Here is a 26,606-nt window from a genome sequence, read left to right as displayed (position 1 = left end):
CCTGGCAGGGGTAAGCTACTTTTGCTACAGTTCAGCCACGTACCTAAACACACACCTAGTATCATGCACAGGAGTAGACTCTGCTGCCTTTGATAAACCACCCATGCACACATCTTTAAGCACATGATTTGCACCATGATCATGGATATCATGACACCATTAACTGGAAATCATCTGCAGAACAAGCATCCCCAGGGTGTCCAGTTCCCTCATCCCATTGGCACACACACAGGGTGTAGGCACTCATCCTGCTCCTACAAACGGGAACACAATTTGCTTCCCAAATTGTTCCCCCAGGCCTTAGATGAGTGGCTGATGGCACTGATCACCCCTGCAAAACTGAAACGCAGTTAACACATCGGAATGATAAAACCCTTGGACTAGCACAGACAAGAGTGGCATTCCCACATGGAAGCAGCCCCTCTGCCCAGGTTGTTCAGAACTGCTTATTCCAATGGAGGAGCATCCTGATGAGGGACCAGCATGTCCCACCCAGCCAATGCCTCAGTTGGATGCAGCCCATGGAAAGATACCACTGAACAGCCCAGGCTTTCCCTGGGCTGGACTGCTGTGATCCTCCAACCCTTCACAGCTTTGTTTCTCCATACAATGCAAACACTGATTCAACCAAGGGTGGCAGTCATAGAATCATTTAGGTTGGAAAAGACCCTTAAGGTCATCAAGTCCAACCATAAATCCAATGAGTCTTGCTCCATTCATGAAGCCATACAACAAGAACACACCAGCCATTCCCAGGTGGAAAATGAACTCCCAACAAATGAGCAAGCACACCCAGAGCTGGAAAAAGCTCATGTCACAAACATGGATGAAGTTACACCAAAACACCCCTACATCAGTCCCTGCTTTTCATGCTTAGAGGGACACAGTCCTAAATGTATTTATCCTCATGTGAAAGAGAAACCTAACTGGATATATTCTAAAGTATCAGCTTTGTTTCTTCACCAATAAAGCAGAAAGCCACTTTCCCACATGTTTATTTGAAATAGGGATTTACCAAGTATTAAATGCTCTCCTCTTAGCTACGGTTCCAGACCAGGATTTAAGTATCTCTGCTACAAGACAAATTTGAGTTTTAAACCACAGTAAGCACATTCTAAAAATGGAATAAAATAATCAATTCCATGTGCAAATCTCTGTCCCCCCTCCCTGGTAACCCTCCTGACCCAAATACAACCGATGCTCTGACCTGCATGGGGTGGTTTCCTTGCCTTGCTTAAAGAAAAAGAACCCAGAAAGCCAAGGCAGAAAATACTCCCAAATATTTGCAGTTTTCAGCTGATTTCCCTCAAAGGACAGCATGAGGAGGAGGATGAACCCTGAGACCACTTGCAAAGGCCACTTTGCAAAGACGCAGCATTCTTTATACAGTACTACCCGCATCCTGTTTTGATGTAAACCTTAATGCTGCTTCACCACTGTCTGCTAAAGGAGCAAATTCCAGCAGATCTGGCAGAGCACTTAAGCCACTGCTTAACTTCCAGCCCAGCAGTTGCTCAATGGGACTATTCATGGGCTCTGCATAGACTTCAGTCCTTCCCTCACCAAGCGGTGCTGAGCTCTTTCCACGGCTGCAATCTGGAGTTCCCAGCAGGAGATATTTTCACCTCTGCCCTCTGGCTTTATCTCCTCTCTTCATGCTTCACGTGATGCAATGGCATGGGGAAAAAAAGGGGAAATCATACAGAATGCAATGACTTTCATTTGTTTTCAGTGTTGTTGGCCTGAAGGCAGCACAAGTAATGGGCAGCAAAGGGTGGTATTGCTGATCCCAGCCTGGCTCACCATTACAGACACAGTAGTACTAGCGTTCTGTTTATTTCTAGGACACCATTCATGCAGAAGTACACTCAAGATTAACCTTATGTCAGGTAGGGGGTTATCACTCTATGATAGGTGTGTCTTTTTTATCTCTATTTTTTACAGAAAAAAAAAAAGAAAAAAGAATTATATCTTTCTACATCCAGTGAATTAAACTCCTTATAATTAGGGCTGCTGGTTTCCATGGTAACAAGGATCCAACTCTGTTTAATGTGAAATAAGAAAGAAAGAATAGCTCCACTCCAGCTGTTGGTGTGGTCTGGGCACTGCAAGCCAGAGACAGGGTGGCGCTGATGGTGCTGCAGACATGGTGGAGCTTGGGGCAGATCCGCTCTGTTCCCAGTGCCACTGCACCAAAGGAGGGATGCACACTGAAATACTCCATCTCCATCTGGCCAAAGCGATGGATGTGGGCAAAAGGCAGATGGGAGCTTCTCCAGTCTCCCCACTGGCACCCATGTCCCCTTGTCCTGAGACATGCCACCACCATCACCATCACTCTTTCTGCAAGAACAGCATTGCCCACACCCTTTCCCAAGGGTTACAGCCTCCTCTGTGATGACTTCACCTCTAATAACAACTTCCAGGGATCCACGGGCTCCAGAGGAAAATAAACTTGAGTTATTTTTTCCCTTTTACAGAGCTCTTATTTTAAGCATTTGCTGTGGGTGTAAAAGAGAAAAAAAAGACACACCTATGGTAGCTGGAATAAAGCACTGTGGGTATGATGTGATTCTGGCAAGCACTGAAGTGAATCACAGGAGTATCTGCGCCGACTTTCTAAAGCAGCAATTTGCCTGGGCCAGGCTTCTGTAACAGATGTTGCTGTTTATATCGATGTTTTTGTGTTGCTTTTTCAAATACACAAGAAGACAAACAAACGCCAGCAATATAATAACCCCCATCATCACGCCAACACTGCTCTGCAGGTACAGGTCTGTAACACGGAAGATGAACACAGGCAAAAAAACAAATGCACAATGAATGCCTGCTGGTGCGGAGAGGCAGCGGTCAGCAGCATCACTGCCCATCTGCCAGGATGCAGGTCCCCACAGACCACAGTTTGGGGAAAAGAAGGAGGATTTTACCAAAAGTGGGTGATAAGAGACCATGCAGACACATTTTTGGTGCCACACCATGTGCGGTCTGCCATGAACTCCACATGCAACAGAAAATCAATGTCGGCATCAACTGTCTCCATCAGCTTGTGGCTGATAACAATACTGCCCGAGCCCGATTTGATTTCACAAATCAATAGTGAATGCTTAAGGAGGGAGCTGGCTGGAAAAGGCTTTGTGTGCAGATTTCCATGGGGAAAAAATGGGGCATTTTCCATTATAATTTCAACATTGACATTTTGAACAAACAAGGCCTTTTCTTCTGCCCTCTTTTCTCGCAGACATTGTGACACACACGTGAGATGCAGGGCCCAAGGTTTTCCTGGGTGGGCGTGAGGGAAAGCAGCATCTCCTGCAGAGCTGCTGTGTCCCCAGGAACCCAATCCCTTGCAGAGAAACCGAGGAGAAGAATAAAAATGGAAGCTAATTACACACTTTGAACCAAGACCTGGGCACCCAGAAAGCTGACAGGATTAAAAGCCCCCAGGGCACTTCTAGAAATGTTATATATATATATGTTATACATAAATGGTTATATATACATATATATATAAATGTTATATATAAATGGTTATATTCTAGGTGGCTTTGCCCTCTCCTCCTGCATCTGGCAACCCATGCCAATGGCCTGTCTACACAGCAGCTCAAGAGACACTGGCCAATGGGACAGCCCCTCTCACCCACAGCTAGACTTTGTGCACCCCACATAATCTGGAGGAAGCTCCTGGCCTCCGTTTGTCACCAACATTTTGGAGGTCATTTCCAATCAAAGCACCACAGAATCATGCAGCCCTCTTTTTATATTGTGCTCCAGGGCCAGAGTTGTTCATACAGTCAAAACAGCTGGTTACATCCACAAATTATCCATGCTAACAAATGCCTCAGGAAAGAAACAAACATGTTGGAAACAGGGGTGTTCACTTCTGCTGAAGAATGCCTGTGATTTTTAAATGCTTTCTAAGAAAATATTTTTCACTTTACCTTCAACCAAAAAGTCTTTTCCTTATCCATAAGGAATCTTAATTACAGATAAACTCAAGAGAGAACCAGTCTGGCTGTAGCAAATCTGCTATCACTACTATACTAAAAGCCAAAAAGGAAACAGACAGGACTTGGTTGAGCTTCTATGTGCTGCTTTGAGGAGAGCCTTGGCCATCTTTGTGGCCCCAGTGCTGACACACACTCCTCAGTCTCCCAACCTGCAGGCTGAGGATGGTGTGACCCTGCTGAAGGAAGCTAACGTGGTTCAGAGCAATCCAAGGTGGTCTCTCATGCAGGGGCACCAAACTGGTACAAGCGATGCTGCAGATGCGGAAAGAATACCTGGGGACACCAAATATCTAGAAATCACACCTGGCTTCTAAAGTGTGTAACTTTGGGTGTGAAGGAACCTCAGAGAGACATTCATGCTATTCCCCTCTTCCCAGCACTACTGCAAACTGTCCTGTTTACCTGACTCACCTCCTCCGTGCTGTGTTGCAAAAACCAGAGCACCTCATAAACCACCAAATTACTGTCTGCTTGTCTGTGTTTTTTAGTAGAAAGAACAGAAACGCTACATTTGAGGAGTCATCCCTTTTGCTTCCAGACACTCATCAGACCTGTTTTTTCCCCCATGAGCTTTAGCAGATTACGAGCACTAAGGAAGCTTTACCAAGGAAGTTTTTCAACCCAAGTCGAACATTAAATACAGCTCAAGGTCACGGGACACTCAAATCCAGCGGGGACATAACGTGGCACGAGGCATTTGTGAAGTTCACTTCGGAAATGCACAGAGGTGCTCACAGAGGTATCTAACCTGATCAAAGCGACTTGTATTTTTCATGAGCGAGCAATTCACTTTACCAGGAAAGAGACAAATTTAATTTTCAATCTGATCTCCAACAAAACAATATTTTCTCGTTGCTATGACACCTGGAAGGAAAACCTCTTGCCTCAGTGACAGCCAGCTAACAGCACTGCTGCACGTCCCCCGGCAGCAGTAACTCGCGGAGGGAATGCAGCCACGTGCATCATTTTTGGCTCATGGTGGCTTTGATTTGATGGGGACTTTTAAAAGGACATGCTGAAAGCCTCTTTGGAGAGGCTGAGGGAAAAACATGGGAGCCTCATAATGCTTGTGGGACCAGGGACACACCAAAGCCCTGCAGATCCATACAGGGACCCCCTGGGTTTCACGCCAAGCCCTGAGGACCAGCTGCCCTGCACCATAACCCGAGCTGCACCTCTAATCCAAGATGCGTAACACTTGAAGGGGAGAAAAAGACATCTGCTGACCATCAGTAGATATGGCAGGAATCCAACAACAATAAGAGAAAGGGCTTAAATACATAACCGTTTCTTTTCCTTACACCCCTCCTCCATGGCTACCAGCCTCGCAGTGCTGAAGAAGTGCCCTGATGAATAAATATCTCCTTTCCCTTAGCAACAGTTAGCAACAGAGTCAAGTTTTTTTCCTCCTTGCTCAAATGAAACACATCCCAAGCTAATGCAGACGATTTAAACGGCAATAAATATAGGATGTGGGTGTAAGCAAAAATCGCTGAAACGCAAATCGCACTTTTTAGCCTGGGTTATTTTAAAGCACGAGCAGGGTTGCCAGTGATCTGTAGAAAGAGGGCTAGAGGGGAAAGGAGAAATGCAGGAAGATTCTGAAGGAGGACAGAGAGATACTGCCCATTCCTCCTGAGCAAAGCGCAGGAACGGCGATGATATCCCAATGTTTGCCTTCAGCCTTTGGTACAACTTGAGTTTCTGCAGCAGATTGCCCTGTCTGCAAACTGCAAAGGTCACATCTAGTGAAAAAATCTGTTAAATGCATAACCCCAGCACACAGCAAACGTATTCTTTTCACGGCTCTATTCCTTTAACAGTTCATTTAAGACGTCTGCCTTGCCTTTTTCCATTTGGTGTTGGGAAAATGTTTTCTTTCACCTGGCATAGAGCCCAATTCAACAGAAAGAGAGAGATCTCCCCGTTTCCATGGGGCCCTGCAGTGTAAGACACAGGACTAATTCTACCCTTAAGCTGGGCACCTTTCAGCTCTGTCACTGGGTATTTCATCCACTTCCCTTTTGTCCAAGCTCTTTTCCTCCACTTTCATTTAGAGAATGAGTTGATCTTTTGCTGGTTCGCTGGCGGTACTGCCAAGGGTGATCCCCCACCACCATCTCTGCTTCTCCAAGCATTGTCATCATCACCACCAGCCCCGGTGCCCATGCCCTGCAGCCCTTCCCCATCCCACCTCTCCAAGCCTCAGTCCCAAAAACCACAAATCTCTGCTGCCACCATCCCAGCAAAGCACTGTGAGATGTGGGTCTAACCGTGCTTTTTGGTGATACCTCACTGCTCTTCCTCCACCAGAGAAATATTCCCAATGTCAGTGAATCACAGAATGGTTTGGGTTGGAAGGGACCTTAAAGCTCATCCAGTTCCAACCCCCTGCCATAGGCAGGGACAGCTTCCACTAGAGCAGGTTGCTCCAATCCCCATCTAACCCAGCCTTGAATACTGCCAGGCACAACTTCCATACCAATCACAATGCCTTAAACAAGACCACAGAAGACAGCCCGGTTTCTACCCAAACCCAAACAAAGCCTAATATCACTAACTGCAAAACAAAACCTGCTGATAATGCGTTGCTAGAGGGCATACAGAGGACTCGGTCATTCCCGGGGAAAAAACAGCTCTTCAGAATGCCTAGGGATAGAGGGACAACAGCAAGGAGATGGTGATGGAGCCAGGCAGCTCCAACATGTCCATATTTTATTTCTCTGGAGACCCTGAGAGCTAACAGCAATCGGTTCCTGCTGTCTGAGGCTTTCAGGATAAAAGGTTGTTTCACTTTTATTCATTTCATTTTTGAAACTGAAGCTGGAGCAGGCAGAAGGCAGCTCCACAGCAGAAGAAGCCTAACTCCTCGCTGACACTGTGCAACACCATGTTCCCTTCTTCACCCTGTTCTCTTCCAATAATGGAAACCTATCAGGTGCTTTTCTCCAAATAGCTTCCAAGAAGGAGAAGTCCTTTACCTGATGATGAACCTAGAGCTGATTCCCATCTCTTCCACCATCAGGACAAGACCTCACACTGTAATGCATGTCACAAGGCCATGCTTCATGGATTTGTAGCTAAAATGACTCGGTAGAATGATGCCAGCTGTGCCAGCTGAGAATTGGGCTGCTTCATGTTTATCTGTAACATGTAGATATTTAAATCCCTAAGCCCGAAGTAAAATAATTTAGAAGCTCCAGCTATAAGAGATCTGCTCCCAAATCCTCACTGCTTTTCAATTCTAGTCTCCAACACATTATATTCTTTCTGCATTTAATGTGCCCTTAAGGTGGGGATTAGGTAGGCATTTGATTATGTCTTTTATGTTTATAGCAATTCATTTCCAAACCCTTACAAACTTTAATTAAATGCTACATTTTCACTGCCTCATCCTGAATTGAGAGAGAAAAATCTGTCCTCAAACAAAATTTACATTTCTAAAGCGCTTTTTTTTTTCCTGTGCAAGCACCTTGGGGCTACTGTATAAAATCATTCTGAGCTGCCTTAAGATGTATCAGTGCAGACATCAAAGCAGCTCTAATACCGAGCCTCATGCAGCCCTGCAGACAGCTGAGATCACTACATTTGCAAGCAAGAAATAAAACAGCTCCTGCCAAAGCCAACCATTGATCCCTTCTAACGGTGGTCATGGAGAAAGTGAGAGTGGCAGCTGAGCTCCAAGGTGAAGGCTGTTTCTGCTTCTGGAAGAAAGCTCATAGGAAGGGTCCCAGTAGCCACAAGCATGGCACTTCATCCAGCCCCACAGCACCACTATCCCTGAGAGCAGACACCATCACATTCCCATGTAGCCAAAGGGATGCTGAGCATCAGGAGTGAGGAGTGGAGCTCAGCACACCCAGCTTCCCAGAGCTGGCAATGATCAAGCCACCTCCAAAGGTAACCCCCCCGCCTTAACCATAAAGATTTCCAGTGACTGGGAAATGCAATGCCATTACTTTAAAACCTGGGCCCTTCTAGTGGAGTTGGTAGCAGTCAGGGTCACCCTATCCCTGGCCCAGTGAAAGGCCACACACCAACATGCATCCTTTCTGTGGTCTTTTTGTGGAGGGGACAGTACAAAATTTGTCTCTCTTCAGTATTCAGGAGCTGAGAGACTGGATTTAGAGCCAATTTTTAATTACAGGTTGAAAATTGGGAATCTGACCCATTTTTAAAGTCTGGGTGCAGAAAAAAACCATTCTCAGGAACCATCAGCTCAAAAAAAAGACACGGATTTCATAAGATTAGCTGAGCTCTGCAGTTTTGCCCTTTGGGGCCAAGATAGAAGAATGATATCAAATTTTTATCAGCTAAGAAATTCAAGCCTAGCTTGAACACCACCACATCTCTGCAGTCCATCAGAACAAATCCAAACTGCACAAGGAGAATACTAAAGAGATTTAGTTCAAAATCTCGCAGGTTGGGTAGCATCAAGGTCAAAGCTGCAGATACTCCTGTGCACAGATACACAAAATGTTGAATCAGTAGCAAGATACCTGTTTTCTGCTTTCCTGCAACTCCCTGCATGTGCAGTCAACGATATGAAGGGGTTCAGCCTCCAAGGATGCTGTGCCCCCCCATCCTACAGGCTTCACAGCAGCACAGGGAGATGTGCAGCTATAGATGGTGCATAAAACCCATTCAAGCTTGCAGGGCACCCAAGCTCATGTGCCCACTTAAATGAGCACTTTAAACAGTTTGGGAGGTGGGATTTAAATCATTGATCAGCCTTGTGCTTGCCCTCTGTACTTGGCTGAAATTTCACTTGCAAGGTTACCATGGTTAGAAACACTGAATGTGCAATGCCCTGTCCCACTACTGCAAACTCATCCATCGCTCATATTCAAAAGGCTTAACTTTTCCTGGATCACACAAAGGCATTTCCCAGTGAGAACCACAGTCAGGCTAAATTTTGGCCTTCTAGTTGCAGTTGTTGCCATCACAGAGCATTAAGAAGATATAAAGCTGTATTTTTATCTTGCCTAAAACACCCTGCACAAAGGCCAGACGGCTTTTATTCGACGGCTGTCATCACAGGTCTTGCACTGAGCATTGCTTTCCAGGTCCCTGGGAAATTCATGGCATGTCTCCCAGTAACTTCCCCAGGGCCAGGATTTCACCCCAAACTTGGAAGAGCTCAGGCCAAAAAGAAAGTTTAAACAGTCACTGTGTGTGCTTGCAGCAACTGGCTGGAGCAGAAACCCAGTGTTTAACAGCACCAGCAGCCCTGCAAAGTTTTACAAGACACAACCCTCACGTTAGAGGATCCATTTTCTTTCTTTATAAAGTATGCTGGGCCTTTCCACTAGCTCCTTTTATTGGTCCATTTGGCTACTTGCTCCTTTTATGAACTACTTAAGTTCCTGGATCACCTGGAAAAGCCCACGAGGACATGAACCACGATGTGCTAGCCATTGGTAACAACCTTCTGTGCTACCACAGCTTGGGCACCCTGCATGACAGCATGGAAGAGAAAAGCCAGCAGGCAGGGCAGCTGGATTTCACTACCTGAAAGGAAGTACACAGCATCTTTTTAACCCACTTACTGCCTCCAAGGTTTTGGAGGTGCAAAGTTGATAGAAATATCCCAAGCCCAGGTGCCTTTCACCTCAGCCCCAAATCCATTTGGCAGCAAACAAGCAGTTAAGACTGGGAAATATTTTTACCAGCCTCCTATATATCTTCCATGGGGGTCCTTTAATGGCTACAGTTAAAGAACAATCTTGCATGGAGGTCCACATGCTAACATAACAACATATTTTAACTGTGTATTTAAGTAGTTTCATTTCTATTGACATTGGCTAAGGTGAGTCCTAAGGCTCACCAGTCTCTAGCACAAGGCTGGGCTGCCCACGAGCGCAGCCTTTTGAGTTACACATTGCCAAGTCTCTTGTAATGATGACAAGCTCCTGCAAAACATCTCATAACCATTATTTCCCAAGGAGACTGGTGCCTGAGGCACTTGGTGTGCTAAGTCTGGTGCTTTGTGGCATGGTCAGCACTGAAAAAAGAGGTCAATAAAGCCTTACAGGAGAAGAAAAGCTAAGCAGCAGCAGCAGAAACTTGCCTGGCTCCTGCCCGAAAACCTGGAGCCAGTGGGGCAGAACCAGGATCCTGCAGTGGTATCTTGCTTTCAGTCCCAGTCCCAAAGCTGCAAGAGTTCATCCCCAGTAGCATCTTCCCAGTGCTTCCCAGCACAACAGCCCAGGCAGGAGCATCTGCTAGTGGCAGGCCCAAGCTGCTCTTACAGCTCCAAAACATGCCATGAGGAATCACTGTAATGGGACAAATCCTTCCCAGAGCCCAGCTCCAGAAAAGCAATTATCCAGGCACATCAGGACAACAGCATTTCTATCCCAGTGAGGTGTTTAGCAACACACAGGCCAGCCTCTACCCTTGAAATTACTCATGTATTTCATGTCTTAGCTGTCCCAAGCTCTTGTGAAATAACAAGGCAAGGGTGAACGCTGCTTGCCACAATCCCATGTAACAAGGAGCTCTGCTGCCCTCCCAAATAGCAGGGCCTATTTAAGAAAAAGCCTTACTACTGTAATCTTGGATTACTCCCTACCACCCAAATCCATTTCATTTTAATTAGCACCCATTATTATAAAGCCCCTCCAACATTTCCATATTTCTCTGATCATTACATTCCACGAATACTCAGCAGCAAAATCCACCCAGCTGTGTATTTTGCATAAACTGGTTATCTTGAACCACATGCCCTCTCACTCTTCTTACCAGCCCCATATTTTATACAACAGTGTTGACACTTCCAGCCTCTTGCAGGAACACCGCTTTGAGAGATTTAAATTAAGCCCAATCCAAGCAGCTCAATGGGGGAGACAAGAGGCAATCCGAATTCCTCTTGAATTAATGACTGAAGTGTGAAAATTCAGGATGGTACCTTATTGTTTCACCAGGAAAACAGCACAAAATCCAGCTACTCTAAGCCTTTTAACAGCACCACAGTGAAGCCAAAAGCTGAGCACTTAAAAAAACCCCACAAGGTGCACTGAGAGTTCAATGAGAAACACATCTTGGTAGTGTCTGTGCAGTTAGCTAGAAGAGGGGAGAAAGAAAGAAAAAATAAGTCTATTTCTATTAGAAAACTCTTATTACACAAGAAGAGGCTCCAGCTGTAATGACTGGCTTTGGGCAATTAAGGACATCTCTGTACCTACAGGAATGGGTCCCTCATTAGCAAACAAGTCCTTCATCTTCCAAGTAATGATGCTCCAGGCAGCACACAGCCCTGCTTCCTGCTCCATCCACCAAACTCAGTATTTTAGGTGTCCTTAAACAGCAGATAACTTCTAAAGAGAGGGTAAGAACCATCCTGCAGACTTTGACAAGAACCCGACAATTCCACCAGATTGGTTCTGCCAGGAACCAGACCACAGCACTTCAAACTCCAGCACAGAACCCCCCAGCCCCCAGATGTGCTGCTGTTTTCCTAGGAGGCACAACTCATGATTTCACACACCCCAATTTTATCCATCTTTCAAGATATTTCCTTGACTTGGGATAGTTCCCGATGTCATAAGATGTCTCCAGACTCTGTCTTTGCAAGGAAGATGAAGCCTGCAACCATTCACTAGCTGGGGCCTCTTTGTTTTCCCCTCTCAGCATGCCTCAATCCCCTCTGAAGCTTAACGTAACACCAGCCTGAGCATTAATCAACACAACATGCGCTCCATCCAACTTCAGCAACCACTACAAGTATTACATTTTATATTATGTCCCAGAATTATTTTTATATATATGCCACCCTGTGTCTTTTTATAGACACACTCACACACATATATAAGCAAATATACACACACAGTATTTTATTTCTGCAAATTAAAGCGTAGTGATTTTTTTTCTGCCCTTCAGACAGCCCCAAGCAGCAGCGATGCCGAGTGCCCTCTGCTGTACACAGAGACAAATGCTTCTTTGTTTGAAAAGATTTATTAGGTTTTTATTTAATACTTCTAACTTTACTTCAGACAAAATATTTATTCAACTTCTACTTGATCACTTGGAGTGCAATGCGCAGGACTAATGCCACCAGATTTCTCCTGTCAGACTGAAAGATTCCTATCTCCTACAGGCTGCATCAGCAGAAAGTAAATAGTCTGGGCTGGAAACGCACAGGGCACAGTGTGAAAATGTTTTATTTATACGTTTGAAAATAGCAAAGGGAAATCAGAACAAACAATATAGCTTTATTATGCAGGCATTTATCAGATAGCCTTCACACTTCAGCACATCGCTCCTCTATTAGAGGTACAAGCTGAAACTATCACGTGGCAACATAAAATCATTTTTCTTTTGTAAAGCAGCATTGTTCCTGCTACTGGAAGGAAAGATAATATTAAAACATATTCAAATGTATGTATTTGAAACTGCTACATCTTGTAATAAATTATGCACTCGATATTGAAAATCCAAGCTACACTGCACAATCCCGACTTAAGAATATTAACTTTTATTGTCTACTCACGTCCCAGCTCTTCTCAAATCTGACATTTAAAGGGGCTGCGTTTCCAGCACGTGGTCTTTATGGCACCAAACACAGATTTAATATGGCATGGGCACATCTCCGTCATGAGCGTTCCCATTTGTTTGGCAGGCAAGACGAAGGGAATCAGCCTTGTCCCTGCCGCACTGCCACTTCTTCAAATGCTGCATCATTTTAAGCAAAAGCCTGACCTCTGTAGGATTGTGGGTTTGCAAAACCAGGGATCAAATCATCTGCGAAGAGCCAGGGCAAGTTACAAGACAACAAACCCATCAGCATCCCTGCAAAGAGGACCACATCCATCCAAGGCAGATGGGTCAAAGACCATCCAGGCCTTCTCCCAAGGACCAGTCCCTGACACGACAGCCTGGGGAGGATGAAGCAGCACCAAGCAGTATGCAAAGATCCAGATCCCAGTTACTGGCATCATGATGTATTTCCCCCCCTTTGCTTCATGCTCTTGCAGAAGGAGATGTCTTTTTTTTAACTTGACTCTGTGCAACACCTTGGCTCTGCAAGCAGGGCTCATCTGCTCTGCAAAGCTGTGGGCATCTCCACACTGCCCTGGGAGAGGGCCCCTGGGGCCACAGCACCCATGGGTGCAGTCTCCAGTGATGCCTAAGCCCCGGGTGCTTCCACACAGCCACCCTGTCCTGTTGGTGGATGAGCTGGTTGCCAACCAGTACAGCCACACCAGCACAACTGGTTCCACATCCCTTCCAGTGACTCACTGCAAAACCTCTCCATTTCCAGCATTTGTATTCACTTCACAGCTTGGATTTCCTAGAGGAGGCAATAACCAGGAAAACAAGCCTCTTATGCCCTCCTGTAAATGTGCCCACATGAAGCTGATCAAAAATATCCCAGTCTATTTTTCTAAATGAAATCTTTTACCAGCACTTTTTCCTCAACAAAATGTTGGGGGTTTTTTTATAACTTTTCATCTTGCTTTTCTCAGGGATTCTTGTCCTAGATTCCCCATCTTGGTTGAAGGCCAAGCATCATGAGCTGAGCCAGAGGGAATATAAAAGCATCTTTCTAAGACGCTATAGAAAGGAAAAAGAATTGGACCCTGGGAGCCAATTCACTTTCATGCCTTGGGTATTTAAGGATCAAACACGCATTTGTGAGCTGACACAAGGTAAAAAGGTAGTTTTGAGACTTTAAGGCGTGTAAAGAAGCCTCTGAAAGCATCCTTTTACCAACTAGAGTGCAAGAGAAACCCAGAAGCTGTGACGCATGCTGGAGCATGGCTGCTGAGCCCCTGGGGACAGCCTGTGATGGGGACAGCCGGGCTCACCCACCACTCCTGGTGTCACCACGGCACAGAGCACTCATCACCACTGCTCACTGGCAAAGCAAACAGCTAAAGGCAAGGAAACACTAACCACCTGAGATGCACTAGGGAGGTTTCCTATGGTTACTGCTGCCATGGAAATACTTTTTTGTTAGCTTGATCTAAATAATATCTGGCTCCTTGGCTGCAGGAGGCTTCCTGCAAGCTTGGGTTGGGTCCTTAGACCTGCATCCTGCTATCAGGGTGCGACCTCATCAAGCACTGGCTGCCTGTAAGAATCTAAAACTCCAACTGGGGGTTTCCTCCCAGCTCTCCCACCCCATGGCTTGGCTTCAAGAAGAAGAGGAGGAGGAAAGAAAGTGGAAAGAAGGAGGTGGTGGTGGTGGAATAGACATCTTTTACTAATTGCTCACAGATGTGGCCAAGCAGCTCCCATTTCAACTGCCAGCAGCTCCTGTTCTTCCCAATGGGCTTTGGAGCAAGAGAAACCCCTCACAGGGAGACTGACTCTCCTCCATCCATCCATCCACAGGCTCTGCACAGGGATTTCAGTAATTATATTTATATACTCCCCTTATCAGAGAGAGCAGCCATTATGTCTGTTATCACCATGGCAGCAGCATCTGCACGACGGCAACTGATAGGGGATGAAATATTTGTTGCGATGGCTGAGTACAAAGTGCCTCCCTCCACAGTAATAATAATTGTAATACTTAGCTCTCCAAGTGTTAGGCTCTAGCATCAGGGCCCTGTGGGGAGCAAAGAGCCACAGGCAGGAAGAAATGGCCCCTCCTGCAGCAGAGGGGAGCACCCCAACTTCTATATTCACCTCTTGGCCCCAGAAAGGCTCTGCACCAATGCCTGTGAGGACACAACAGCCCACCAGAAGTCTCTTTACAGCCATGCTCGGAAGGCTTGCCCTGAAATTAGTTTTCCTCCCATCAGACAATTCTGCTAATGTTACAAATTCTTCAGACATTAGATAGTGACCACAGGGATGCTGTGTGCACAGGGAAGAGTCCCCAGCCCGGCTTGGCTGGGAGATTATTCATCAGAGGGGGAAAAAAAGGCAAATATCCAAATGAGCATCATGAATTGCAAAACCATCTGTCAAAGGTCTCCGCTGATACTATCGGCCAAACTTAATCTTGGTGATAGACTTACAACCCAGACAATGAAAACACAATTGATTATTTGAAGAGTGACTCACTGGTGCAATAAGGATGGATTACTGGGCAGGGTGGGGAATGAGTGGGGAGAATGTCTTTGGAAAATAAAAGGCTGCAGATTGACTTTTAAAAGACAAACAGAATGGGAACAAAACCAAAGAAACACTCTTGAAAGCACTGAAGAGACCTCTACAGTGGAGAGCAACAAAGAGGAGAGCACTTGGGGGTCCTCCAGCTGAGGATTGGGGATACCACCCTTTATCAACCCAGTTTGGCTTTCTTTCCAAATTGGTGGCCAGGAGCTTTTTCTTTCATGCCATACACTGCTCATGACAAAGGCCTATTGCAGACCTGCTATTAAAGGAGTAGGAGTTTTCCCTCCCCATAGAGCACGTACTGCATGCCCTGGTTGGTGGGATGCATCCTGCAGGGAGAGCAGACTGTGCACTGCTGTGGAGCTAGCAAGAGGGACCAGGAGGGATGAGGCTTGTGGCAGTACAGGAAAACTCAATAAGCAGATGGGAAAGCCAAAGGCAAGGAAGACAGCTCAGCCTAGTGTGCCATGGGACCAATGAGATCCTTCATCTCCAACCTCCTCCAGCCTCCTCTCATCAGAGGCTTCAAAAACTGATTACTCTGGGCTCAGGGTGATGCATAAGAAGCTCAGGACTTTACACATCCAGCAGCACTGAGCTGTTAAATCAGTTCACCACATCCTACTAAATCATACGCTATGCGGCACCCAAATCCATAACCACAGCCTCCAGCACCAATGGGTACCATTGCAAGCCAGTCCATCCTGCTTCTGAGCTTTGCAGGTCTGTCACAAGGAATGCCATCCCTAAAGTCTCTGTGAAGAAGCTGCGCTTTGCCAGTGTCCAGCAGCAGAGCTCCACGGCTGAGGCACCGGGAAAGCACTTACCAGCTACCATTCCCCTTTCAGGATGGCAAACCCATGGTAAATTTCCGGTATTTGTCTGCTCCGCCCCCTCCCTCATCAGCATCATTCACAGCACTCCAGAAACAGAATAAACCCCCCAAACCCACAACAGCTTATTAGTGGTTTTTCACCCCATTCACAAAACTAAAATTGCACAAAGCTGCTTCAAAACAGACAGAAAACCTACCCACACTGCTCTTTCTCTAGGGGAAAGTCTGCTTTTCCAGCTTCTGCCAGCGATGGAGCAGGGCAAAGCCCAGCAGCAGAGCGACCCTGCTTAAAGCAGCTGCAGACTAGGGCTCTGTGTTCAGCTGAAATTTAATCAAGAAGCGTCTCAAGCTCCTTTGAGTTCTTGCAATACAATCCCGAGTGGCTTGTAAAGGACTTCAAACAGGCTCTGCGGGCTTGCCCGGAAACAAGCGCATACCTCACCTGCTCTTTCGTACAGCGCATACAAAAAATGAAAGAATTCATTTTAGGCTTTTCGCCAGAGACAGCACTGCCTCCAATATTGTAATGCTCTGTTAATGTGCATATCCTGTCTCCCAGCCAACACAAACAGGATACCTTATCAGTCTCGGCTGTTCTAAGTGCTGTTTCAGCAGCAGGGCATGAAGACGTGGAAGGGACAGGCCAAAAAATGGGTTGGGAGTTCCTTAAATTCAGCTGTGTGCTCAACATTTATTAAAACGTTAAGTTGTCCCTGGGCAGGACAAAGCTGATCCTGACACTACAATCACCCAAATTCCCATCCCAACAGCTCGGCTGCTCCTTGGCAGAGATGCTGTGGGAATGTTGACAGCAGCACAGGCCATCACTAGTTACCCTGCTTCTTCCTTACTGCCACAGGGGTTGGAAATGCAAAGAAAAAGTAGACCCTGATTTTTCAAACACTTTTACAAGTGCTTAATCATGCTGGAGTGAGTAAACAGGTCAGCTGAAGCCACTGATGCCAAGCAAAGTCCATGCCCTGCATCCTCCTGAGCTGAGATTCAGCAGCCACCTATACCAAACTCCCCCGGGGAACTGAGTCTGAAGGACACTGACTGTCAATGAGTAACCTGAGGGAATGACTTCTCCTTTCTGAGCTGCTTATGACAAACAAAACCTAAACCCAAGCTAACACCACCAACCCTTTTGTGAAAGGCTTGAAAAATAAGCAAACAAGACCATCTTTATTTTTTGCATCCCCTGCAGAGGGTGAAAGCATCCTTGGATACAGGCGACTCCTTTACCACCCCTGGGGACACGCACAGGTCCCCTGGGGACAGCAGCCTGCTGTCCTCAGCAATTCACCTCTGGAGCAGACCACACCAGCTGAATTTTACCTATTGCAGCAGTTTCCCCACTGTAAAATGAAGAGCTAGAGCTAGCTAAAACCCACAAGGCCCGGCACAATTCTCTGCAAAAGCGATGCAACCATGAATCCATTCAAGGTAAGGTATCGCTATTCTCACACCATCAAAGCCTTTCAAATAAACAATGCAGGGTAGTGTGGAATATCCAAATCTTAAAGGAGACAGAGGCACAAAGCAAGTTATTCATGTGTGAAAGATACATAACCTACAAAAAATGCTGAAAACATATGGAAGCAATAATCTGTACTTTTTCTTTTTTTTTTAAAGTAGAAACAAATGGGTCAGAATTCAGTGTTATTTGTTCACGTGCTGTGTTACAAATATCATTGTTTCTGCTCTCTGGTTAAGGCACTGTGCATCAAACCAGAGACTCAAATGTGCCTGGGATGGGTGTCCTGGAATGTCCCTGTGCTAGCAGGGCCAGTGCCAGGTAATGCGGATCCAGGCTGCAAACACAGGGAGGGTTTCTCATTGCTCGCCACACATGAACAGATATATCCAGAGCAATGGGCACAGGACAAACATGAAAAGAAAACAAACATTCACTGCTTGACATTGCTTGCCTGCCTGCTTGACTGTAGGCAACTCCCTGCCTACAGTCAACAAGGCAAAGAAAGAAGTAAAGCAATCTACTCACCATCACCTAGCAACCCCAAACATCTCTGGGTTCTGGTCAACCACCTAATTTATCAAGTCACTATCTCATGACACACATCTCTTTTCTTGTCCATCAGATGCTCCTTGCCCATAGGTTTTTGTGGTTAATCACAAGCCTTTGGGTGACCTTGTACCATCTGGGTTCCCCAGGTGGTCTGTCGTAAAAAGCTTGTCTTTGCTAATGGTCCAAGAACCAACAATGCTGAAGGACATCAAACTTCGGCACTGACCACAGTACATTACAGTGGGATGCTGAGTTATGGGAACACATAAATGGTCAAAACAATTGTAGGCACGAAAACTTAACTTGTTAATATGGAGCATTAAGTCAACAGTCACATAAATTTGCCTTGGAAGGTAAGGGCCAGGCACTAAGAGCTGTATAAACACACATCACTGATATTAGGACCATGATGTGTGACAGCAACACATGAAGAGAAGCAGACCCCTTCCCACCAAAACATGATTTCAAGGGACAGATTACATGGCATACGTGAGGAAAAAAAGAGAGACTCCAAGAAGAGATGTAAAACATCTCACACTGAAACTAAAACCCCAGTAAACCAGACTTTATGTCATATTTACTGCTGTTATTTAAATGCTTCTGCAAACCAGAAGAATAACTATGGCAACAAAGACTTCTCTAAAGGTTTTCAGACACTATTTCTAAAGTTATCTGCTACAGCATCCGAATGCCTTCCCTCTGAAATCAGCGGCATGCCACTGCCTCTGCAGGCTTCGCAAACCAGGTGGTACATCCTCCTTCCTCAAACCAGAGCGCAAATACCATCTTGAGATCCAGGTCTCCTCCATCTACAGTTTTAGCTGGTGCTTTTGGATAGAGAACAGGGAACAGCAAGGTCTGTTGAACTGCAAGAGTATCATTCTTTTTTGCATGGCTTTCTCAAGGAGAAAACAAGCCATGCCTCTGTGTGTTAAACACATGCCAATCTCCCAATACGAAGGATCCGCTATTTTAAATACAGTACTAAGGCTGTAATTTTTCTTCGCCCAGAGTAAATCCTAAATTAGTTCTTCACAGTAGGCTTAACAGCAGCAAAAGCCACTCACTCCCTTCCTGGAGCTGCCAACCATTTGTCACCTTTAAGGTTTGCATATTCACACTAATTGCACCAGGACTAGGTTATAAATTCCCTCCCTCCTCCCGGACCACCTCCCTCGAAGGCTTTTCTCTGCAAGACATTATGCAAAAGACACTCTTAATGGCTATTCATTCACCGAACTCCAGTGACAGCTTTATTTAATGCCAAAGCTTGTTAACAAGCTGAATGGCACACAGTTTAATGTAATGCAGATCTGATTAGGAAACAGCAACTGGGCTCCTAAGGAGCTGGAGGATTTTTATTGAATTTGATTTCACTTTTTCCACACAAAAGCCACCTTTCAGGTATTGATCTGTTATTAATAAGGCTTTGATTATGTACACCCAGTTTCCATCCTTCACACCGCAGCCCACACAGATGAACTTTGCAGTCCTTATGTACTTCACTAACAACCTACTATAAAATAAAGGGATGAGATTAGAGGAAGAGTCACTTCGCTGTTCAGGCCATGAGAAATTGGGGGTTATACCTGTTATAGTTCAATAGCTGTGTATCGCAGACTACGTACGCAAGGATGGTGGAACTCAGTCTTCATTCTTTTCACTCATTTTCACACGCTCACAAGCCATTTACCTTCTCCTCTTTGGGGCTAAATGATTTCAAACTGAAAATTGAATTTGCGTTACTACAAGAGGCAGGGATCTGTGGCACACAGGAGGTACCAGAGCTCCAGCTTAACTGTGTCTGCAACACGGGGTGTTTCCAATTCCTTGCTTCCACCAAAATAGTATTAAATATGCCAACACTTTTACAGGATAATTCACTCAAATTTGAGATTATAATTTCAGAGCATAATTAAGAATATTCAAAAAACGGACTCTAAAACCAGGGACATTTTTTAGCCACTTAGCAATACGCTTTCATTATCTTTCTGCACATCACCTACAGCACAGAGAGCAGTTTTATTCTAAAAAGAAAAGAGTTCTGCAGAGCACAATTCATTTTTGAGTGGTTTCCCTGGCTCAGGAACGATCAATTCAACCAGTGCTTAAAGTCAGCTCTCAAATCTGAGAAAAGTGGCTTTTAAGGGAACGTACAGGCACAGAAACCTTTGGTGTCTAATGAAGCCATTTGCCTGTTTGACAGAGTAGCTGTACAGCTCACACCTAAAATCACAGGTAACTAGAAAATGCACATTTCTGCAGAATTATGTACATGACAGTGCTATATCAGCAACGGTTTCAGTGCCTGAGAGCTTATAAACCTTTTTTCTTCTCCCTAAAGCATATCACCAATTCCCATCTTCGAAGCAGAAAGGTCCCACTTACATTTATCAGCAAAACTCTACTATTAAAGGATTATAAAAAGGCTTACAGATCCCTAATGGCTAATTGATCAGGGTTTGTGTCCTTAATCTGTGGATCTCCTCAGAAACCCTTGTTTTCTTCCAAGCCCATTCTGCATGTTAAGGTGGTGGTGAGCATCCCCAGCAACAGCTGGTTATACCACAGAGGGCACAGCCTCCGGAGCACATTTTCAACCTTCAAAACTACTATTAATAATTGCCCTTCTTATATGTCCCTGGCTTTAATAGACCAGTAGTTAGTAAAAAACGAATGTGCTTCTTCTCAATTGTGTTCTGGCAAATAGGTTGTCTTTATTTAATTGCCTAATTATTCTTATATCAAGGCAATTAAATGTGTATGTGCAGGAGACCTCCCAGCCTGTCCAGTCCCCAGTATAAGGTAACTTGGTGTAAGGTCTAACTTGGCTCAGTGGGGTGCAAACCTGGATGGAGCACACAAGTTGCAATGCCTCTGGATGCTGACTCCCACTGGTACCCAATGGGCTCCCATCCTTCTCCTGCTCCAGGGGAGGTAGCCCTTCCTTCCTCAGAGAAGGCTGCTGGTAGACTCCATGCAGTTTTATCCAAAATCAAGGAGGGTTTCTGAGGGTCAGGGGTCCCTCACAGAAGGGTAGCCAGGAGACAGCTACGAGTGGTCCTGGGAGGCTGGAGCCTCCTGCTCCACCTCCTCCTGCACTTAGGGCTTTGCAGGATGTGGTACAGTGGGCCAGTGCAGAGGGCACAACCTGGGAAGAGCCACAACACCACTCTTACCTGAACCCCAAGTAGCTGGGTGTCTCTTCTGCTGAGCCACTTGGCCTTTGATGGGATGCAACCAAAATTCACTTAATTCGTCAGAAGCTACAGGACAGTTGCACCCTCTGACACGGTGAAACACAAACCACAGCACCTCATAAGCAGAGGAGAAAGTTCTGGTGACCATGGATTTTCTTACCCTATATTTGAAAGTTCTCCTTGACACTTTTAAGCATTATAAAGCTGCTCCGCAACAACTCCAGGTAACCTGGGACAGTTCAGGAAACCATTTATAAGCCCTGGCAAGAAGACAACTCGTGGGTGACCTTATAAATCTATTAACACACTTGTGGCAGACTTGCCCTTGGGAGAGTGTCAGGACACCACAGCAGCCCAGGATGAAGGGGACACATTTACACCTTCATCTTCTGAAGCTCTGTACTGGGGCACAATGAACCTGGATGTGCCACCAGCACCTGCAGGGCTGGGACCACAGTGAAGCCTCACATGCCACTGCACACCCCTCAGGGCAGAGCTCAGCCCACAGTCCCTGTCCTACCACCTCTCAGAGTAAATGCATCAGGAAATGAAGATTTACAAGGCTAAAGCTTAAGGTGTGAATGCTCCATCCCTGGCAGTGTTCAAGGCCAGGTTGGACGAGGCCTTGGGTGGCACGGTTTAGTGCGAGGTGTCCCTGCCCATGGCAGGGGGGTTGGAACTTGATGATCTTAAGGTCCTTTCCAACCCTAACTATTCTATGATTCTATGATAGAACTGAAAGGGAATAAATCAATCCCCGTCCTCACCTTGAACCCACGCTTTAATATGATAGGATGCAGCTCTGAGACTAGGGCAGAAGCCTGGAAGAGTACCAAGCATGGCAGATGCTGGAGAAAAGGGTAAACCCTATAAAATCAGGTTAAAGGGTCACCAAGGGCTCCATGGCCTACTAAGTCTGTGCACCAGCTCCCAGAGCCCACAGCCCAGATTTAACATCACCCTGTCCCAGATCACCCACAAGAAGGCATTCATTTCTAGGCAGCACAACGCAGGGAGGAGAGAAGGGGCAGATCGAGTATGAGGTCAGAGCTTGCTGTGCCTCATAGGCGCTGGCACTGTTGGGCTTGTAAAGAGACACAACAGAAACAGACAAGAACACTTGTTCATCCTACACACCCCTCGTCCATTTCAACAACTGCATCTCTGCTTGGCATCACAGAGGGGATAAATCCCACCATAATGGGAGACGAGTTCCGCGTGGTGGTCTGGTGCAAACCATACGGAACCCTTTCAGCCCAAATGCCCCCTTCCCACCCCCATCCTGCACAGGTTGTCCTCACCAGGTGATGGTGGTTTTGGCCCTCAGCATAACCCGGGGCAGCAGGATGAGGCCCTGACCGCAGCAGGGAGCAGACGGGCTGCAAAGTGGTAATTAACAAACCAGTTACCCCAGTCCCGGTCCGGATCCTGCTGCGCCCCGCACCGGCGGCAGGCACGGACAGACCTGCATGCTGCACGGCAGGGCTGGCAAACCCACCCATCCAGAGCACCGGCCAGCGTGGGGAACACGTTTAAGATTAACACGAGTGCTCCTCAAAGAGCCACGTTCACACCTCGGATGCGCACGGAGTTGGGAGCGAGCCACAAATCCCTGCGAAGGGAGAGGCGGAGCGAGATCTACCGGGATCCCGCTGCCCTCTGGGGGAACGGGCCGAGGGGACACGGGAGTTTCTCCGGGCCTTACCTCCACTTGTGCAGGGCGAAGCCGGGACACTGATCCCCGCAGGTGTTGCAGGGCTGGCCCCGCTCCGGCTCCGCCGACGCCGTCAGCTGCAAAAGACCGAGAAAAGTCAGCCCCGGCCCCTCCGCTGCGGGACAGGGAACACGCACCCGGGAGACAGGAGGAAAACGGGAGCGAGAAGGTGCAGGGGACGGAGCGAGGGGGACGCACCCAGAGGAAGGGGGCACTGGAGGGCGGCGAGGACGGGGATCCACACGCACCACACCGAGGGCACAGCCCGAGCGGGCGGCGGGACAGATCCACAGGTTGGAGCGGGGCAGGGAGGGGGATGCACGCAGAACCCCGCTTCCGGTACTCACCGACCGGCTGGAGAGCCGCTTGCGGGAGCCGCGGCCGAACATGGCACCGCCACGCTCCGCGCCGCCGAGCGCAGCCCAGCCCAGCCCAACTGCACGGCAGCGGCCGCCCCATCCCGTCCCTCCGCCCGCAGCGCTCCCGCCCCTTCACCCCGCCCCTCGGCACGGCAGGCACCGCCCCGGGAGGGCCCTGCCGCGCCCCCACCCCGGGCCGACGGTTCCCGAGTCCCGCTGGAGCTGTCATCGTTCCGCTCCAGAGTTAACGAACGACTCTCCCGTGTCCCGCCGCGCTCCGCAGCGCAGCGCTCAGACAGCTCGTTACGTTCCGGAGCACGGGTGTTAATCAAACAAGAGATGAAGGGGGCACGAATGGGTTCTTCAGAGCTGAAGTTACTGCTCTGAGCACGTCAGAGGGGCTTCTTTTGTTACAGGGAAAGGCAGGGAGCAAACAGCCCGGGTTCCTGCTGGGCTTCTGTTCCCTTCCTCATGGAGAACAGTTCTAGTCCACAGACATGATTAGGAACACAAGACACGATTAGAAACACTGTCGTGTGAAATGTGTTTGCAGCCTGGGATGTTGGACCAGGGCACAAAGCACCTGTAAGAGCCCCAGAGCTCCTTCCTGAGCTACACGTGGGGCTAGGAGCTGTGGCGCATATGGAGCCATTGGGCAACCATGACACCACACGACAGCATGCTCTTGTTAGGTCTACAGTGTGCTGCAAAGGGGTGCCCACAGCCAACAACCAGCCCATACCCCTGGGGATTTGCAATCAAACAGCACATCTGGCGCAAGGCAGAGCAGAAGGAAACAAGAGAGAGAAGGGGGAGCAGCAAACATGCTTCACACAGCACAGGGGGCCTCAGGAACTTGTTCCCAGTGGGGATGGAGCAGCTTTGCCATTAGCATTTCACAGCTTCACCCCCTGGTTGTGGTTGTTCACAGACCTTGCTTCTCCCTCCCCTGCTTCCCTACCTCTTTGTTCCTTTGCCTTGCTACCTCACAGCTGGTTAAATACAGAACGCTTTGATTTTTCTCTCCCTTCCTCCTCCCACCCCCCCTTTAATAAGTTCCCATTTTTGTCAATTTTTCGCTTGTATCTTCCTCTCTTGGGGTCAGAAATGAGGCTGGGAGCTGCGTGGTTTGAAGAGTCTCAGGCAAAAAGTTTCAGGGAGATACTCAGCCTTTCCCCCTGTAAATGTTGGGGGGGGAAAACCAGGGAATTTTATCATGGAGAAAATGTTCTTTTTCCCAGGCTTTCTTCATGTCATTTGGAAAATACTGACATCCCTCCTGGCTCTGTTTTTCTGTCATTGCTATTTTTACCCTTCCAAAACCCTCCAGCTTGCCTCCGTTGCTCTCATCTGCTAAATTTCCTCATCATTTTCCTTCTCGGTTTCTCTCCCAGTTCTCAGCTCATACAGTGGTGCATGAATATGCTATAAGCTCTTGAGGGAGGAGGGGATCTCTTAAATGCACACACATTTTATCACATAGTGGCAACTGGTTGCAGATTTGGCCTCATATTAAAATATCCCTACCTATAAGCTGAATCTAATGTCAGATCCAGTAGTATCAGGGTGATGGGTTACTGTTAACTCCACTGAAGGCCAATGGGATTTCAGGGAACAAGCATCACACAAGAGAGAGCCTGAAAACCTGCGGCATTTTGGGTGTCTTGCATAAGAGCCAGAATATTTAAAACTCCAATTAAAACTGCTGAAATAAAAGCACTATTGGATACAGGACTTATAACAAGATTCAGCGTGCTGTGGGAAATGCTTTAAAGGTGACCCGCAAATCCTTTTTAATTGCCTTGCTGTTGCAAGAGATGCTGTGCGCCCTCAATAACAGGGCTGGTGAGGACATCTGCTATAAGTTTAAAACAGCAAAAGTAAGTCGAAGTTGGAGGGTAAATTCCTTGGAGGTGTGGCTGCACTGAATCACTGCTCCAGTCTTCTGATGAAGAGGCAGGTCCTAAATTGCTTCTTAAAATGAGGCAGGTTGGTCCCCTCCCTCCATTCCAAGATCTTCATGGAACTTTCCTGCTACCCTTCATGGCTTGTATCCTCCAGCATTACTTCAGCAGATACTTCAGACGCTGGTGGGTGACTCCTTATTATGCAGGCAAGAGGCAGGGAAAGCTCTGAGCATCATAGCTTGCACTAGTGTGTCAGTGGGAAGTGTTCCTGCTTGTGGCAGGGAGTTGGAACTGGATGATCTTTAAGTGCTCACTGCTCCCATACTGGTATGTCTGGGAGGTGCCTGGGGAAATCATGTACCACCCAGAGCCATAAAATATGTGTATACCAAAGACTCCAATGGAATCAGGTCCTTAGTGACTTCTAGGTTTCTAAATGTCTCATGGAAAGAGCAGTTTCCCTCTGGCCCAAGGTATCCAGGACAAATGAAGGGCTAGTCAGGAGGTCTCGGTCCACATTTTAGGGATGCTCAGATGCTGCATTTACATAAGGAAACAGCCAGGCCAGAACATCATCTCTGGGATGTATTTGGGAAAACGAGGGTAAACATTATCTCACTGGCCTGAACACTTCTTCTCTTTCCTCCCCCAGAAAAGCTGCCAAGAGTAAAGATCTCTCAGGAAATAAACTCCCACTCCCTTGTTGTCACCATGTTCAAAGGGGATGATGCATACATCCTGGCATGTTCCCCTGGACAGGGGACAGCAACACAGCTCCAGCCCTACTTGTGGCACCACAAAAGGTCCTTTTGAAAGTGGTTCTTGTAGGTTTGCTTTTAGAAACACGTAGATCTTTCTCTTAAAAGAGACAGACTCAGCTTGGAGGTAGGGGGTGTCAGATACTGCTGTCACATAGGCTCAGAAACAGACACACATGGATAATATATGCCAGACACTTTGTCTGACAAATTATTGTTTCTGCTGTCACTTAAATTGTTCTGTACACCATCTTCCCCTCCCATTTGTCTTTCAACCAAACCTGCCTAGAGATGACACCTTCCCCAGCCCTTCCCATGACTAAACCCTTCTAAAACCCAGTTTGCTCCATTCGCGCACTGTGAGATGAGCCCCCTTCCTTTTTGAAGTTATGAATGGGTGAGAGGAGGGAAATGACAGAGATGCTCTTCTTTTCCTGCTTGCCAGTGTAGCTGGTACTGCAGAAATAATTATGATTAAAAGCAAAGATCTCAAGGAAAGGTAAAATGCAGCTCCTGTGTTAGCTGTCCATCATGGTCAGCTGTGCATGGGCTGACATGGGCTGTTTTCCTGGTCAGATAAATACACTTCTTCAAGCAAAATCAGCCTCTGGCAGCAGAAGGTGGAAAGAACAAGCCCACATTGCTGCAGAGCTGTTCTGCTTGCCTGGTCTCAGGGTTTGTCCCCAGTCTCGCAGCTCTGATAAGTCTCATTTGTAGCGTTGCCTCA

At 47.0% G+C, this 26,606-nt stretch overlaps 1 protein-coding gene across 2 annotated transcripts in view; it reads right to left on the bottom strand.

Moving 5' to 3' along the window:
* Positions 1 to 23,337, bottom strand: part of PRICKLE2 (prickle planar cell polarity protein 2) — a 104,858-nt gene extending 81,521 nt beyond the window's left edge. For both annotated transcript variants that reach the window (XM_061362325.1, XM_061362327.1), the window contains exons 1-2: positions 23,203 to 23,337; positions 22,847 to 22,932 (exon numbers count right to left, since the gene is read on the bottom strand). In XM_061362325.1, coding sequence (XP_061218309.1) covers positions 22,847 to 22,932; positions 23,203 to 23,244 — 128 coding nt within the window. In that variant the 5' untranslated portion in view covers positions 23,245 to 23,337. The remainder of the gene's footprint in view (positions 1 to 22,846; positions 22,933 to 23,202) is intronic.
* Positions 23,338 to 26,606: the final 3,269 nt, after the last annotated feature.

Source organism: Neopsephotus bourkii, unplaced genomic scaffold (assembly GCF_033783945.1).
Source record: "Neopsephotus bourkii isolate Nb327-2 ecotype Australia unplaced genomic scaffold, CSIRO-AGI_Nbou_v1 NB_1120, whole genome shotgun sequence".
In the NCBI taxonomy this organism is placed as follows: Eukaryota; Metazoa; Chordata; class Aves; order Psittaciformes; family Psittacidae; genus Neopsephotus; species Neopsephotus bourkii.
This window is presented reverse-complemented; position numbering and strand designations above follow the sequence as displayed.